Source organism: Callorhinchus milii, unplaced genomic scaffold (genome assembly GCF_018977255.1).
Source record: "Callorhinchus milii isolate IMCB2004 unplaced genomic scaffold, IMCB_Cmil_1.0 Scaffold16, whole genome shotgun sequence".
NCBI lineage: Eukaryota > Metazoa > Chordata > Chondrichthyes > Chimaeriformes > Callorhinchidae > Callorhinchus > Callorhinchus milii.
In genome coordinates, this window is record NW_024704757.1 from 8,015,203 (window position 1) to 8,031,831 (window position 16,629).

A 16,629-nucleotide genomic window follows, 5' to 3' on the forward strand; every position below is an offset into this window, starting at 1 on the left:
TGACCAGATGCACTGCAGCAAAGAGGATGATCCACAGTGTTAGAGGAATGAGCTATGAGCAATGATTAGACAAGCTCAGCCTGTTCAGTCTTGAAAGAGATTTCTCATAGGTCACATAGAGATATATAAAACCCATTATGGAAATGTATAACAATTTAAATGTGAAAAGGAATTTTTTTAAAAAAACTTTGTATTAAAAAAAATTAAATGAAAAAAAGATAAATTTCTGCTAGAAAATAGAAAATCTTGGAATACAATATGTAGTTCGGGACACAATATTTTAAGCGACTGCCAGGATGGTGGAAGGCGAACTAGGTGAACCTTGGTTTTTTGCTGAGCGCATTTTCTTGTGTTCTTAGAAAAACACAGAACAAAGAGGATGCACAGACAGTAGAAGAAGGGGGCACGGGTTTAGAGTTGCCCAGGGCAATTTCACGACAGGCATCGGGAAGTTATTTTTTACCCAGTAATTAACGACTATAACAGCTTGTTAGGAAGGATGACCGATGCTAGAACACTGGACTCATTTGATAAAACAGCTTGCAATGGGAAGACGGTAGAATGGGCGTTCTGGTAGTATGAGATCAGATGATCAGGACCTTCGTCATTCTAACAAATCTTGTGATCTTGATGCTGTGAAAGAAGAGTGAACGGGTGGAGATTCTGGGGAATAAGATCAATTGATCCAAATGACCTGCTTCACCCGAACCACTCTTGTGATCTTATACAATATGATTTTGGCAAAAGTGACTAGTATTTTTAAATGGCTGATTGTATTTTGTATCATTGAATAATTAATAATAATAATCCTTGCATTTGATATAGCGCTTTTCACGTCGGGAGGACGTCCCAAAGCGCTTCACAGAACACACTGTAAAGTGAATTGACTGTATATTTGTGGGCGAACGCGGCAGCCAATTGCGCACAGCAATGTCCCACAAACAGTCGTAGATTGAAAATGACCAATTTAATTATTGTTTTTGGTTTTTTGGAGGGATTATTATTAGGCGTGTGGAGTAAGGAAACTTGCCCAAGGTTTCGCCCTGCCTGGAATTGAACTCAGGTCTCTCACTTGCAAAGCGAGTGCTCTAACCACTGAGCTACAGGACTCCATTAAGAACTTAGTCACTACAGAAATTAGTAAATCCCACAGATTCTGCAATCAGCATAATCTTACTGCCTTTCAATATAGATGTTCTGCAAATTTGCTCATGAACCAAATTTGTCAGATTTGCTGACATTGTACTGTTGTTTGAAAAACTGCTGCGTTACAAAGTTCTGTTTTGTAGATTTCAATTCTAATTATTTAAAAATACTCTGCAGGGTTATAAATGCATGTATTCCTCTCTAAGTATGTCTTTCTGTAGTTACTGTTTAAATAGCAGTTGCATTATTACGGCGATAAAATGTGCCTTCAAAGAGTTAAATTCCTGAAGCTAATGGAGTATGTTATTAAATTTTCAGAGGTTTCCCACTGCTCTCTTCATTCACACTGTATCAACACAAATTTGAACCTTCCCAAGCCAGACAGATGTGGAATGTATCTATTCAGTCCCAACTCTGTGGAATTATCACATGTGAGATTTTTGAAATATGAGTGAAGAATTGTAATCACCCTTCAGACATCATCACCCTGCACCAAATTGTTTCAGCAAATGAGATAGCATAACAGATGTATTGCTTCTTATAACTGAGTTCTTCAATTTATCATTATACAACATAACCATATCCAACACTTAACATGTGCACATTTTTGAAGCATATTGGATTTTGAAAGTTTTTGCTTTTTGCCAGGCAGGCCGGTTCTCACACCAACTAACCCGTACTCAAACCTGGCCCTTACATAAAGACTGCTTTGGTTCAGGCCCCTGAGTTGAAGATAGGTTTGATGTACCTGAATGTCTTAAGATAGATATAATTTTTATGATTTTCATTTTAATATGTAAAGAGTTTTCTGCATTGAGAGGATGTAGTTCATGAAATCCAAAGTACAAGGAAACTATCACGTAAGTTAACATGTCCTGGGTTGCTCAGAAAGTTCAAACACTTTTGTGATCTCATGGTCTTTGGTTGAAACAGTTGACAATTCACTTAAAAGCTGTTATGCATAACCTCTATTCATTGGACAATCTCTACTGAATAGCTATTTAAATAAGGGTCAGTGAGCACAATATTATTGAAGGTGAAACAAAAACAGAAGTCGCTGGGAACACTCAGCAGGTCAGGCAGCATCTATGGAGAAAGGAAAACGAGTCAACGTTTTGGGTCCACGACCCTTTATCAGAACTGGCATATAAACTTTTGTTTATATTGAAGGAGGTTATTCCAGTCCCAAGGATTGTCTCAAAACCAGACAAATTTCCTGAACCAGTTTTTCTCGCGCATTTTTGCACTAAATTGTACAGCTGCTGTGGTGTAATTCTATATTTTTGTGTCTCTAACAAGTGCCAAGTCTCTCATGATCTTTTCAGCTACTCTGAGACTGTATGAAGCATCATGACCACTGACAAATGGTCTCAATAATTAAATACTACTTATCATGCTAAATGATTTCAGTAAATAATTTATTTACAACAACTTGCACTTATATAGTGCCTTCCATACAGGGCAGTCTCACAGCGCCTTAACAGTGCGGAGCCTGACTCTGAGCTGGGGGTGGTGGGGGGTGTGGTGGGGGAGGTGGCCGTAAGCACAGTCAAAGAGGAAGGTTTTCATGCGGTACTTGAAAAAGGCGAGAGAGAGGGCAAGGCGGAGGGATCGAGTGAGAGTGTTTCAGAGTTTCACGGTGTAGAGTGACCTTCATAAATAACTAAATTTACTTCACTAAATAATTAAAAAAAACAAATGCAATATAAAAAGTAAATGAGTACTTTTGAATTGTATTAGGTTGTACCACTGTTCAAACCTGTGCACCACCACACTGTTGCAATGCTGAGTTCCTTCTTCTCGGCCTGTTTCTGATTTGAGCAGATCATTGTTCAGCTCCTGATGTTCCTCCCTTAGTCTCCTTTTGTCGGGCTTCCAACTGGCCCTATCTCTTGTCATTCCTCCAATTCTATAGCCACTGAACTAACCAGGTCCCACTACTGAGCTTCCCCCTTCTAGCAATCGGCAGCTTTTTACAAGAACTTAGCCTGTACAAGAACATCTTCATCAGCCTGCGGGCTGTCAAAAACCATCCCTGAAGGAAAAATATTGACTTGGCTATTGGGCAGCTATTAACCATGTGTTTAACTGAAATATTTGTTTCTATAAAAGTCTTATTATTAACTGCATCCTTCTCTAAGTATGAGGAATTTAACTTGGGATTTAAATGATCTCAGCACTTTCTTCAAATAATCAAACAGAACTGATATTACATATCTGTTATGCCAGATTTTTCACCACAGCCTTGAAATGCTAGAACCATATAATATTTTAAAATCTATGTCCATATCTCCACGATATACCTGTATACCACAGCTTGTACGTGGATATTAAACTTCAGTACCAGAGATAATAGTATAGGACTACTTTTTGGTCAATAAATATTACAACTGACTGCTTCAGGAAGTTTACATTTCTGGTGGATTGGTAATCAGCAACAGATATGAGTGTTAGAGAGCTGGTTAGTGAGTAAATAAATGACTTTGTTTTTTTTAACCTTTGACATGGTCATTTTGTAAACCTTATCTGTTAGTAAGTTTCTTTTCCCTTCCCCCATCTGCTGAAACAGGTACAGCTAGTTTGGTTGAATGCATTATTGGCTGCCTTTGCCCACAGTAGCACATAAAAGGATTTGACACTTTTTACTCCCCCTACGTAGAAGACTGAATATTTTGGCATTTGAATGCAAAGTATTCCCTCTGCCTCCATCTCATTTAAATGGAGGAACTGATTGCTTCTGGAAGCAACATGATTTTTCATGTTGTGACAGGTGATGCTCTTTGGGCTTCAGTGCATGAGATCGGAGTTCAATCACTGAATTTATTGTTCAGCTTAAACAGCTTGAAACCTTAAAACCTGTCCATTGTAGATATTCCCTGTGAATTGAATTGCTTCTTGCTTTTCCCTTTCATGATTTGGTTTTAATGTTTTGCCATTTTTCTGTGAAATGCTCTGTGGGTGGTTATATTCCGTAGACAGTTCCCAAGAATCATGGTCGCCATTCAAGAAAGTCGGCACTTTATAAATAATCCTCTCTAATGTTGGCTTTTATTGACTTTTCATTATAAACATCTAAGACACTAATATAATAAGCAACTTTTTTAAGACTCTAAGCCATTTTAGGACATATTTTTGATACTTGTTTTCTAACAGTGAAGTTGATCTGTTTGAGAAGGAAGACAACTATACAATACTTGTTCTGTTCCACAGGGTTTTGGCACAAACACCGTTGGGGTTTCAAACCTTGGCTTCTGATTTCACTTTTATTCAGCCGTTTTCCCATAGAAGCTACTGATTAGTTCTAATCCAACGCCAGGTATCTGGAACGAAATTAATATAAATGTTGACACCTGATTAAAAAGTAGTTGAATAAACAAAGCTGAGTAAATCCTGCCATTTCAAACCTCTATTTATTATTTTGGACCTGTAATCTTTTAAACCAGTAACTAGCTTGAAACTAATTGTCAAAAATAAATGTATCTGCCCAAGGCAAGGTGAAGCACGCCAGTCTCTGCTTGTTTTAGGAACTTAGTGGAAGCGTCTGCATGCTCAACGTTACATAGGGGTTGCGATTGTAGTAAAGCAAGTTTAAAAAGGGGGCACATTCATAGAACTACAGAATATTCTACAGACAGCTAATTATAACCATGGATGGATACATGAAACAGCTGAGTGGAGGAAACGGTCAGGGTGTGCAGGAGGTCACAGATCTAAGGTAAATACATGGTAACAGGGCTGTACAGGGATCCATTTGTATTTTACTGCATTCAGCAAGGTACAGATATAACCACCATTAATGCTCATTAGTGTGTTTGTTTACAAGTCTAGTTTAACGGGCAAAGCAGTGAACTAAATGGCAATTTGACAACTCAAAAATGTATGCGAAAATTCAGTTTAATCGCACCTTACTTCCACCTTGAATTTAAAAAAGAAATTATGGTTCAAAATATGTTCTCACAACATCGATGAACCTTAGTTTTATTAATATTGAAGGAGTAAAGTAGCCAGAAAGAAGAGGCTTATTGTTTTTTAATTACTGATTACTTGCACAAGATTCATATCCAGTGCATTTCTGCAAATATTTTTGTATTGCAGACCAATGCTTTAAACTGTACTTCAGCAAACATTTAGTTTTTCAATGTTACCATAGTTCCACTTTGGTGCTTTAAGCACTTCCCATTCTCCTTCCCTGATTTATAGATGATTGTGGGAAATAAAACCAGCATCTTCAAAATACAAAAACAATTAAGTCTAGAGAAATTAATCCTGTGACAGGTAATAATGTAACCAGTAAAGCTGAGGTTTTTTTGCTATTTTCCCTTTTTGAGAGACACAATTTTCTTTCTGGCTAATTTTTTTTGCTAACATTCCTCTTCAAGACTTGATGTACCAAGAAAAAGCATTCAGTTTCATTTTCTTTCTTGTGCTGTTGGTCCAAAATGATACACAGCAGTTTTGAAATGACAATCTTGTTTTATATCCCTTTTTTCTGGTGTTAAAATTAATGTAATTCTGCCGCCAAAACAAGGATAACTGGGTTCAGAAACGGCTGTTTAAACCTCCATTTATTTATTTTATTTTTCTGTGCCACATTGCTTTATCACAATTCGGCAATTATGTTGAATCACTGATGCCTCAAGCAGAGAATTTTGCTATGAAGATAATCTCTTCTCAGTGTGGGGCTAGTCCAGGCGACACAAATTCAAAGGGATTCCAAAATGATTCCTTTCACTAAAAGAAACTGCTCTTTTTCTCATGTAACAAGACCATTACTGAAAACTACTGAGTTAAAAATGAGTTTTAGTCAAGGTTTCCACCTGCTACTATTTTGATAATAATCATTGCATTTGATATAGTGCCTTATCACATCTTTGAGACGATTCAAAGCGCTTCACAGAATATACTGTAAAGTGAATTGACTGCAAATGTTGTGTAATTGTAGCCTTAGGAATAGGAACGCCACATAAACTCACAAATACTAAAGAGAACAGAAAGTTTGGTAAATCAGGGATAATAGTCTTTTCCTGTTATTGACATGTTATTCAGTATATGTTATTCATATGGGACAACATTTCAAAAGAACTCCAATCTACTTTCATTATTAATATTATGAATAATTGTAATCATTGTTGCATTTGATATAATCCTTCTCACATTTCTCCTTCACTTTCTCAAAGTGCTGCACCAGATTTTTCTGTGAAGTGTAGTGACTGAACATTGCATTTTGTAGGCAAATCCTGCAGCCAATCTGCATGCAGCAATGTCTTGCAAAAATGAAGTGAATACCCATTTTTTCTGGATAGTTTGTTGGCCAGCACACTGGGAGAAAGTCCTTTCTCTTTTTGGATAGTGGCATGGGATCTTTAATGTCCACCTCTATGACCCAAATGGCTTTTTTCTATGATATCAGTTAACATCTGCCAGGGTCCTCATGACTGTTTCAATAACAACAATAACTTGCACTTATATAGTGTCCTCTATGCAGGGTAGCGTCTCAGAGCGCTTAACAGTGGCGGAGCCTGACTTCGTGCCGGGTGGGGGAGGTGGTCATAAGCATGGTCGAAGAGGAAGGTTTTCAGGCGAGCTTGAAAAATGGGAGAGAGGGGNCAAGGCGGAGGGATTGAGGGAGAGTATTCCAGAGTTTGGGGGCATAGTGGATGAATGCGCGACCTCCGATGGTGGGGCGGAGGGTGCAAGGGATGAGCAGGAGGCTGGTGGCAGTTGAGCGGAGGCGCCGGATGGTGGATTGGGGAGGAGGTCGGAGAGGTGGGAAGCCAAGGAATATGGCTTCCGTCTTGTCCACATTCAGCTGCAGAAAGTTTGCACTCATCCAGGCCTTGATGGAGAGAGAGGAGGGAGAGTTGAGTGACAAGCAACTGGGTGGGGAGGGGTGGAGGCAGCAGGTGGTGAACTTAATGTGGGTGATGTAGTTGAGAGGGCGGAGGGAGAAATGAGGGCAAAGGAGTGTAAGGAGGGGGTAGTGGCAGGAACCATGGCGAAAGGACAAGGCGGTGTAGATAGTCTGGGTGGGGTGGAAGGGGACATGGGGGAATGGGAGGTGGGGAGGACAAGGCAGCCAAGCGGATGTTTTCAATCTTTGAGGCAAAGGAGTCTAGGACATCTTCGCACTGGGCGTTTGATGTGAGGATAGAGTGAGCTTGAGGGGGTGTCCGGAGGAGTTGATGGACGGTGGAAAACAGCATCTTTCCATTGTTGTTTGCTTCCAGGATGACTTTGGAGTAAAAGTCAGTTTTGGCCTGTGAAAGGGAGACTTGATAGGTGTGGAAATCCTCGAACCACAGCTGGCGGTGAATCATGAGGCCGGATTTCTGCATCTGCGCTCGAGTGTCCGAGTTTGTGTTTTGAGTGAGCGGTGATGACAGTTGTATCGAGAGAGCGGGTGGGTTTGGAAACAGCCCTGGATTTTAGGGAGCCAGGGAATTGAAGGATGTGGAGAGACAGTCAACAACAACAACAAGATTACATTTGTATTGCGCCTTTCACATCGGAAGGACGTCCCAAGGCGCTGGACAGTGGCATTTCAGACATTCAGCATTCAGTAGCTTGATGGCTGCATCAGGATCGTTGCGGATAGAGGGCCAGAGGGAGAGGAGGTCCAAGGAAGAGAGGGCATTTGTGAGGGACTTGGGGAAATTTTTTCCAGGGGCGGAAAAAAATGGTGGAGGGCTTATAAGAGGGGTAGGAGTCGCATGAGGAGAGGGAGATGAGGAAGTAGGCCAAGGTGGCCTTATCTGTGATAAGACAGGTCGGAAATGTCAAGGCCATGTGTGATGACGAGGTCAAGGGAGTGACCATGTTTGGGGGTCAGTGAGTTGATGTGGAGCGTCAGGTTTAGGGAGGAGAGAAGGGCAGTGAAATCCGAGGAGGTGGTGCAAAGGGAGTTTAGGTGGAGGTTGAAATCACCGATTATGAGCAGGTGTGTTCAGTGCAGAGGGACAGGGATGAGAGGAGAGAGGGGATATCAGTGAGAAAGGAGCCAAAAAGGTGGGGGGGAGTTAAACTAGGACGATTTTGAGCGAGAGAGAGGGGGGATGATAGAGGGTGAGGTGCTTTAAGGAGGAGAAACAGCCAGAGGCATAAGGGAATAGACCAAGGGAGGCTTGGAAAATGAGGACACCCTGCTGCCACGTTGGTTTGGGCGTGGGGCGGAATGAAAAGTGTAGCCAGGAGGGGAGCCTTCAACGAGGGGGACGGTCCACAGTGGGAGAGCCAGGTTTGTGTAAGCCCAAGACTATCAATGTGCTCATCCAGGATGAGATCATGGATAGTAAGGGCTTTATTGGAGTGGACATTTTGGAGTGAAATGCGGATAGGTTTGCTGTTGGGGGGTGGGGGGGTGGAGGAGAGAGTGGTATAGAGATGATTTGGGGCTGTGGGGGCAAAATTATTGTGGAGTTTGAGGAGCAGGGAGTGTTGGGGAGGTTATGGATGAGGGACTCAGAAGCAATTTTTGCCTTTCGGAGGCGGTTGGTGTGGAAAGAGTGAGCGATGGGACAGTTGGGGTGGCTGCTCTGGCACAACCAATGCCGGGAGCCACAATGGGCCTGGCGGAGGATGCCTAGGTGGAGCAGAGGGAGGTAATGGTGGGGTCCAGGAGAGAAAGAAGGCAGTGGGAGAGAAGGGCAGAGTGGGATTAGTGGAATGTGGGGCGTAGAAGCATCAACATTTTCAGAGGGCGTCACCCAAAACACGCACCAGAGACTGGGTGCGAGCGATCAATGGGGCAGCATCAGCCTGCGGGCTACGGGAGACAGTGTGGGGGTGGGGGGGTGAGAGGGGATGGCAGTCATGGCTTAAGTGCCAGAGATGGGGAGGGAAGGGAGGACAAGGTAGAAGGATAGTAAAATTTTACACTATACTTACCCTACCCTGGTGGATTTGAAAATGGCGCCAGGAAGTTTTTGTACAGGGGAGTAACAGTTACAAACCTCCAGTCCTCTGGCACCATCCATTGAGGATTGAAAGATTGTGGCCTGAGCATCTGCTATTTCCACCCTTATTTCCCTCTTTAACCTAGGATGCATCCCGTCCGGCCGGGTGACTTATCTACCTTGAGCACCGACAACCTTTTTAGTACCTCCTCTGAGTTTATTCTTATCTAATCCAATTTCTCTACTCTCTGGAACAAAATGAGAGGTCCTGGTTAGATATTTGCAATTTGGTCCTTGTGCACAAAGCTGAACTTCACATCTGTAAAATATTACTGTTTTGGGTACATGTTTTGATTACTGCTTTTTTAAAAACTTAAAAAAGAAGAAAAATTGCAGCTATGGAAAGAAACAAATAGCAATTAAAAATATGTTTCTTCCACTTCTTGCATCCTCCTGTACATTTGGTGTTACTGGTAATTATCTTGGATTCTACTGGTGAAATAAGATGTGAACATGCTCATCTAATTTCTTGTTCTTAGAATTTCTTCAGCAGATGATATTTTTATTTTTTGATCATAGGGACCTGAAGTTTGTGGGCTCACAGAATATCACTGTACTGCAAGCCTCTTGGGATCTTAGGTGATTTTATTTTCTTCCTAGCAATTGTGCCCTCCACTGCAGCCCTGACAGAGATCAGCTAACTCTTGTTGCACACAAGTATATATCATTAGAGGGACGTCTTTACTAACAGAGCCAATAGGTGAAGCTAGTATTTGAGTCCAGCTACCATCTTGGTGTCTTTGCCTTTCTCTCAGAAAAAAATTATGGGCACCATCCAATGTTAATTCAAATAGATCTGGGTATGCCAAACCTAAAATCAATTGCTTGCATTTGGATTTGTTATACTAGGTAGTTTGTTGGACAAGCAGTGTGTAAACAACTCGGAATGATGGAATTTTCCCCTTTCTTTGAAACCTTGCCAAAGTGAATTAGTTGACCTAAGTACACATGTTACAATCTGAAATGGGGGCCTTGGGTTAAAATCATCTCAGCATGTGACATGCTTTTTAAAGATTGAAAATGTGGATCAGTGAACAATAGTCAGATCAGTAACTTTAAAAGAAAAAGCCACGTATGCTTGGGGTACCTTGGGTGTCCTTTTCTTCAATCCAATTACTCTTACAGTTGCCCTACACTTCAGATGTAGAGTAGATTAAATAGCGCTTTTCCTCTGGCAATGCAAAATAGGGGTCTGTTCTCTGCACAGAGAGTTGCTGGAATGCATTTACATTTATCCCATTAGAATGCTACTTACCAAACGGTATCATTGAATTTTGGCATTGAGAAATTAAAAAGATAACACAAACTTGGGCATCTCTGATGGTACAACTGCTATATTATAGGACACACTGTAGAACTGTTCTGACAGCCAAGTATAGGTGTCCCTGATGCAGAAGCAAGGTATGCTACTACAAGTGAGTGGCTCAAAAGATGGGCCCATGGTTTTCAGACAAGTCACTTAGCAACAACAGTTCTTGGAGAGGGAGCTCAATGCTATTTGGGACAATTGTAAGAAAGGCCAACAGAAATTGAACGTTCTAATAAGTATGATACTTAAACCTTTATCCTGTCCAGCTCAATGTCTTACTTTCAGAAAGTCCAGACAGAATTTGTTTAGACTAGAGAGGGGTTTAAACCCAGGATTCAAACAATCCAGACAGATTGGGAAGCAAGAGGCCAAGGAAAGAATCCATTACTGTCTTCATCTTTCACTTTTACGATTTCATGGCTGTGATGCAAAATATGTCCTTATTATTTTTTATACTTTTAAAATGATGTTGAAGCCAAGAAAATGGGAAAGCACGAGAGTGCCTGCAGAGTGGAGGGAACCTGCCTTCTGTTCTAGCATTAATCAAGAAGAAATGTTCTTTTCAGGATAAAGCTATTGACTAACCTACTTACAGAGATAAGCTGAAAGGATACAAGGCGTTGCTTTGGAAGACTAATCAGAGTTATCAAAAATATTTATGGTCAGTTGCTCAAAAGTCCAAGGTTTCAGTTGAGTATTTCAGCTGTACAAACTTCCAGTAACTAAATTAGCTACCAACAAATTCACTTGTGAAATGTAAATGTTTCTACATTTTAAAATAAAAGTACTTGTTCTTGTGGTGGTACCTATGCAGAGGTCCTTCAAATTTATTTCTCATTGACCTAGACTAGAGGTATGGACAAAAGAGTCAGAATAATGATAGAGAATCAAAGAAGATTGACCTGACCTTTACTGTTTACTAAACTGATGATAGCTGAAGTAACCACATAAGTTGGTGGATGATGTAAATAAAATCTTCCACGCTTATCTTATAATTCACTAATAAATGAATGTTGGTTTCAAATTGTATGTTTATATATATATAATGTGAACTCTGTTTGGTTTAAACATGATGATGGGTTTCGAGAAGTGTCAGACACCCGGCTGACCAAAAAAACACACACATATAAAGTATTTACCACACAGAGTAGCCCGAATGGGCTTTTAACCAACTTGCAAATTGAAGACAAAATTACTGTTCAGTATTACTTTTACACAACCGTAAGTCGCTGAGAATTGTTACAGTTTTTTAAAAAGAGTGATTCATCAATGGATGGTCCACTTCTGTGTATTGAATATGCGCTGTCAGAATCCTAGAAACTAATCTTGATGAAACATTCATTAATTGTTTTGATACCCTTAATACCCCATCCCCAAGAAATTGTAATTTATTTCTTAAACTTACAATTAATCCTATTTTGTTAATTAGGGAAGTGCTTCTGTTCTGCAGCGGAGATCTCGCAACGAAGAATATGTGGAGGTTGGAAGACTAGCATCCTCAGATTATTTTGGTAAGCATTGCTTTCAGGTTTATTCCTAAAACTAAAATTATGCTTGAATGTAAGCCACGTAATAGAGGCTGGGAGATTTTATGAATGATGATATTCTTATTCAAGATTGCTTTGCTAACCGTAGCTTAATTTACACCCTATTATTAAATCATAGGAATATAAGAATGTACAAGAGAGGAAAATACCATGTGGCCCATCTACCTTAGCCAAAAGTTTAAAATAAAATCAAGCACCACTCTCCTAATCCTCAAATTATTTCTTTGCCATATAGCTTTCCAATTCCTTCTTGAATTTGCTGACACAATCTACCTCCCTGGTTAGTTCATTGCACAAATTCGTCATTCCCTGAATGTGCTTAAATTTAAGCTGTCCATTGCTTGAATCTGTCCCCCCTTGCTGCAAGACTGTATCAAGCTAAAAGGCTTACTCAAATGCAACAAAAAGTGGGAATGCAGAGGACTGGGAAAACTATAAAAGGCAATAAAGGGATGCAAAGAAAGTAATAAGGGGAGCAAAAAGGAGTATGAAAAAAAACATGCAAGGGATATTAAAACCAATAGTAACAGCTTTTATAAATACTTTAAAATAAAGAGAATGGTCAAGGGGAATGTGGATCCGTTAAAGACAGATGTAGGTGAGACTATAATAGAATATAAGGAAATGGCTAACTTGTAAAATAAAAACTTTGCTACTGTTTTTACAGTAGAGGATGAGGACAAAATATCAGCTGTACAGGAGAACCTAAAAATAAGCCAAAAAGAAATGCTTAATAAAATTAATATAAATAAAACAAATGGTAATGGAGAAAATAATGAAACTCAAGATAGACAAATCTCCAGGTCCTGATGGTTTCCACCCCAGGGTGTTAAAGGAAATAGGAAAGGAAATTGCAGATGCATTCGTCATAATTTTCCAAAGCTCACTAGATTCAGGAATGGTGCCCTTAGATTGGAAAATTGCAAATGTCACCCCTTTATTTAATAAGGGAGAGAGAAACCAGGAAACTACAGACCTGTCAGCTTAACATCAGTTGTAGGGAAAATACCGGAATCCATCATCAGGGAGACTGAGCACTTGGACGGATGTGAGCTAGTCAAAGAGAGTTAGCATGGGTTTGTGAAGGGTAGGTCGTGCCTGACTAATCTAGTTAATTTTTTTGAGTGGTTAAGAGGGTATCTATGGATGTTGTTTATATGGATTTTCAGAAGATATTTGATAAGGTTCCACACAAAAGATTATTAGCGAAAATGGAACACATGGAGTCGGAGGTAACCTTGTGACGTGGCTTGGTAATTGGTTGGGAGGCAGAAAATGGAGAGTAGGGATAAAGGGAACGTTCTCTGATTGGTGGTTCGTGACAAATGGTGTCCCCCAGGGATCTGTACTGGGACCCCAGCTATTTGCCATATATATAAATAATTTGGATGAAGGAATAGAAAGTTTTATAGCCAAGTTTGCAGACAACACTAAGATAGAAGGCTCAGTACGTTGTGTAGATGGGAGTAGGAATTTACAAAGGAACTTAGACAGTGAGTGGGCAAAGCTGTGGCAGATGGAGTTCAATGTAGGGAAGTGTTAGATCATCCAATATGGACCGAAAAAAGATAAAGCAGAATATTTTCTTAATGGGGAAAAATTAAGAACTGTGGAGGAGCAAAGAGATTTGAGTGTCCATATCCACAAATCATTAAAAACTAGTTCCCAGGTGCAAAACGTAATCAAAAAGATGAATGAAATGTTGGCCTTTATCTCAAGGGGCCTGGAATACAAAGGGGAAGAAATGTTGCTTCAGCTGTATAGAGCGTTAGTCAGGCCCCATCTAGAGACTGCATTCAGTTTTGGGCACCACACCTCAGAAAAGATATATTGGCCCTGGAGGGGGTGCAGCGTAGGTTCACCAGAATGTTACCAGCCCAAAAGGGTTAAGTTACAAGGAAAGGCTGCGTAAACTTGGATTGTATTCTCTTGAGTTTAGAAGGTTGAGGGGTAATTTGATTGAGGTATTTAAGATGATAAAGGGATTTGATTGGGTAGATACAGAGAAGCTATTTCCTCTGGTGAGGCAATCCAAAACAAGGGGGCATAGTCTTAAAATTAGAACCAGGCCATCTAAGAGTGAAATCAAGAAGCTTTTTTTACACTCAAAGTGTAGTAGAAATCTGGAATTCTCTTCCCAAAAGGCCGTGGATGCTGGATCCATCCACACCTTGAGGTTGATAGGTTTTGGGTAGGACAGGGTATTGAAGGATATGGGGAGAAAGCGGGAAATTGGAATTGAAAGGATTAGTTGAGGTACAGATCAGCCATGATTTAATCAACGGCTGCCTCTTGTTCCTATGTTCCTAAGAATTTGTGACTATTGAGCATTGTTAGAGTTCAGTTTATGCATACCTTTACAATCCTGAATACTTCAATAAAATTCTCCTAAATCTTCTCTAGTGTTAAAATTCTCAATTGCTTCAGCCTCCTCTAAGGCACCTCATAACAAGCGAATGTCAAAACCTCCTTATGGGTGCAGACTTCTGACTCCTGTATTAGTTCAGTGAGTGTATTCAGTAAGTAACCAAACCACAGTCAGTGAGTGTCACCAGATAATTTCTAAACCATTCACAGCCAAACTTGACCCTGTTGTTCCCCATCATTGACAGACATGCACCTTCAACCAAGGGTTGAATAATTAGACAGCAATCAATAACTTCTCCCATCAAATATAATAATTATAATAAACTTTGCATTTGATATAGTGCTTTATCACATCTTCGACATGTCTCAAAGCGCTTCACAGAATTGACTGTATATTTTGTGGGCGAAACGCGGCAGCGAATTGCGCACAGCAGTGTCCACAAACAGTTGTGGATTGAGTGACCAAATTCATTGGTTTCAGGGGAGGTCAGAGTATTATCAGAATGGAATCATTTACATCCCAACAGAACAAACTAACAGAAAAACAAGACTGATCCTATTTACCAAAGCAGGAGAGGATCTGCTCAGCTACAAGATATTAAATATTAAAGAATTAAATATCGGATATTAAAACCAGTTGTTGAAACTTTACTACCATCCTGGTTCAGACCAGGCAACAGCACAAACCAAGAATTAAACCTGTTATTTTCCCCTAGTCTGTATGATAGAGTATAACTGCAGATAATGCATTCAATTAATGGGTCATGAATGGGACCAACAATTGTTCAGCTGCTTTACTTTATTCCCTTCAACAATACCAGCTTGTTCTCTCCTTTTGATAGCTGATTGCAAGTGCATTTATTTAGTAATGGAATAAAAACTCACTTAGGTCAATTTTTTCCAGGACTTGGAGTAAAATATTAAGTAAGCAAATTTCCAACTTGCAAAAGACATTCAGAACACAACATCACTGAACTAAATAAAAGTTCCAAATCCTTAACCTTCTATAGAATCTGTTTGTTGAGCTAAATCAGGAACTATTGTAATCTGTTTACAGTTGATGGTAGATATGCAGAAAACGTATGATATTACTGTAAGTTTAATAAGTAACATTAAGTAAATAGCAGACTGGGAAAATCAGTAACACAAATGTTGGGTGTGTTTATTAATATGTCCTGTGAGCACAGATTAAACATTTTTGTTTTGCTCCATGTTTAAACTTCAGAAATGGCGAGGCCATAGGGTGTTTGTTGTATCAGGTATTCTTTGTTTCTCTTTTAAAACCAAGACTCTTGAGTTAAGACATAAGATAAGAATTTAAACTATAGTTTGTGCACTTTTATTCCTCTTCAGGTGAAATTGCCCTGCTGCTGAATCGGCCACGAGCTGCGACAGTGGTTGCACGTGGTCCGTTGAAATGTGTGAAGCTCGACCGGCCACGCTTTGAACGAGTTCTTGGTCCCTGCTCAGAAATTCTCAAGAGGAACATCCAACGATATAACAGTTTCATTTCTCTAACTGTTTGAAATTTTGGTTTGGATCACTGCCTTTGTGCTGCCTTGTGCACTTAAATTGATCTGTGTTGTTGCGTAGCTTTATGGAAATGAGTTGCGTATTACACGTGCGTTTATGTAAGTAACATCAGAAGCACTGGAAACAGATTTCTAACCAGTAATGGAAAAACCATCAGAAACAGGTAGTCCAAGTGTAGGAAGGGCTATATGTTGAATGACTAATAAAAAGTTGTGTATTTTGTCGGTGACGTATAAGAGGATTTCAGTTGATCATTTAATCTCCAATGTAGGAAAATGCAACATTTAATCAGAATTACTTGTAGAGTGCCATTCAATTTGCTAAATACATTTAGAATACATCTTGTTTTTTCTATTCACAATTGCTTTATCGATCACCTTTCTCTATTATAGCGTCAAGTAATTTCAAGTTGTAACCTGTTAGAACTAATAGATTTTAATTATTTCTTCTCAATTACCAGTCGGTTTTATCACCAACCCAGTGAAGCCCTATTTACCTGAATGATCAATTTGGATAACACACTTCCAGAATATATTTATTATACCAATTATATTTACTGCAAAACATTTCCAAAACCAGCAAAACCTGCAACAACATTGGCAATTGTCTAAAAAAAATCTGATTAATGGGACATACTTCAAACTTATGGCGGAGTGGCTTTTTTCCTCTCTTTTGGTAGATTTAGCAACCTTGGGTCAAGTCTTATTTATTCTTCAAACATGCATCCTTCTTTCAAGCTTACTCAACCTAAAACCTTAGACTTGTTATGGGGACA

The 16,629-nt window shown here is 39.7% G+C and overlaps 1 protein-coding gene across 1 annotated transcript in view; it reads left to right on the top strand.

The window, feature by feature from the left end:
• Positions 1-16,086, top strand: part of prkar1b (protein kinase, cAMP-dependent, regulatory, type I, beta) — a 68,649-nt gene extending 52,563 nt beyond the window's left edge. The window contains 2 exon segments of the mRNA NM_001292794.1: positions 11,837-11,918; positions 15,675-16,086. Of these exon segments, the coding sequence (NP_001279723.1) occupies positions 11,837-11,918; positions 15,675-15,847 (255 nt within the window). The 3' untranslated portion in view covers positions 15,848-16,086.
• The last annotated feature ends 543 nt before the right edge of the window (positions 16,087-16,629 follow it).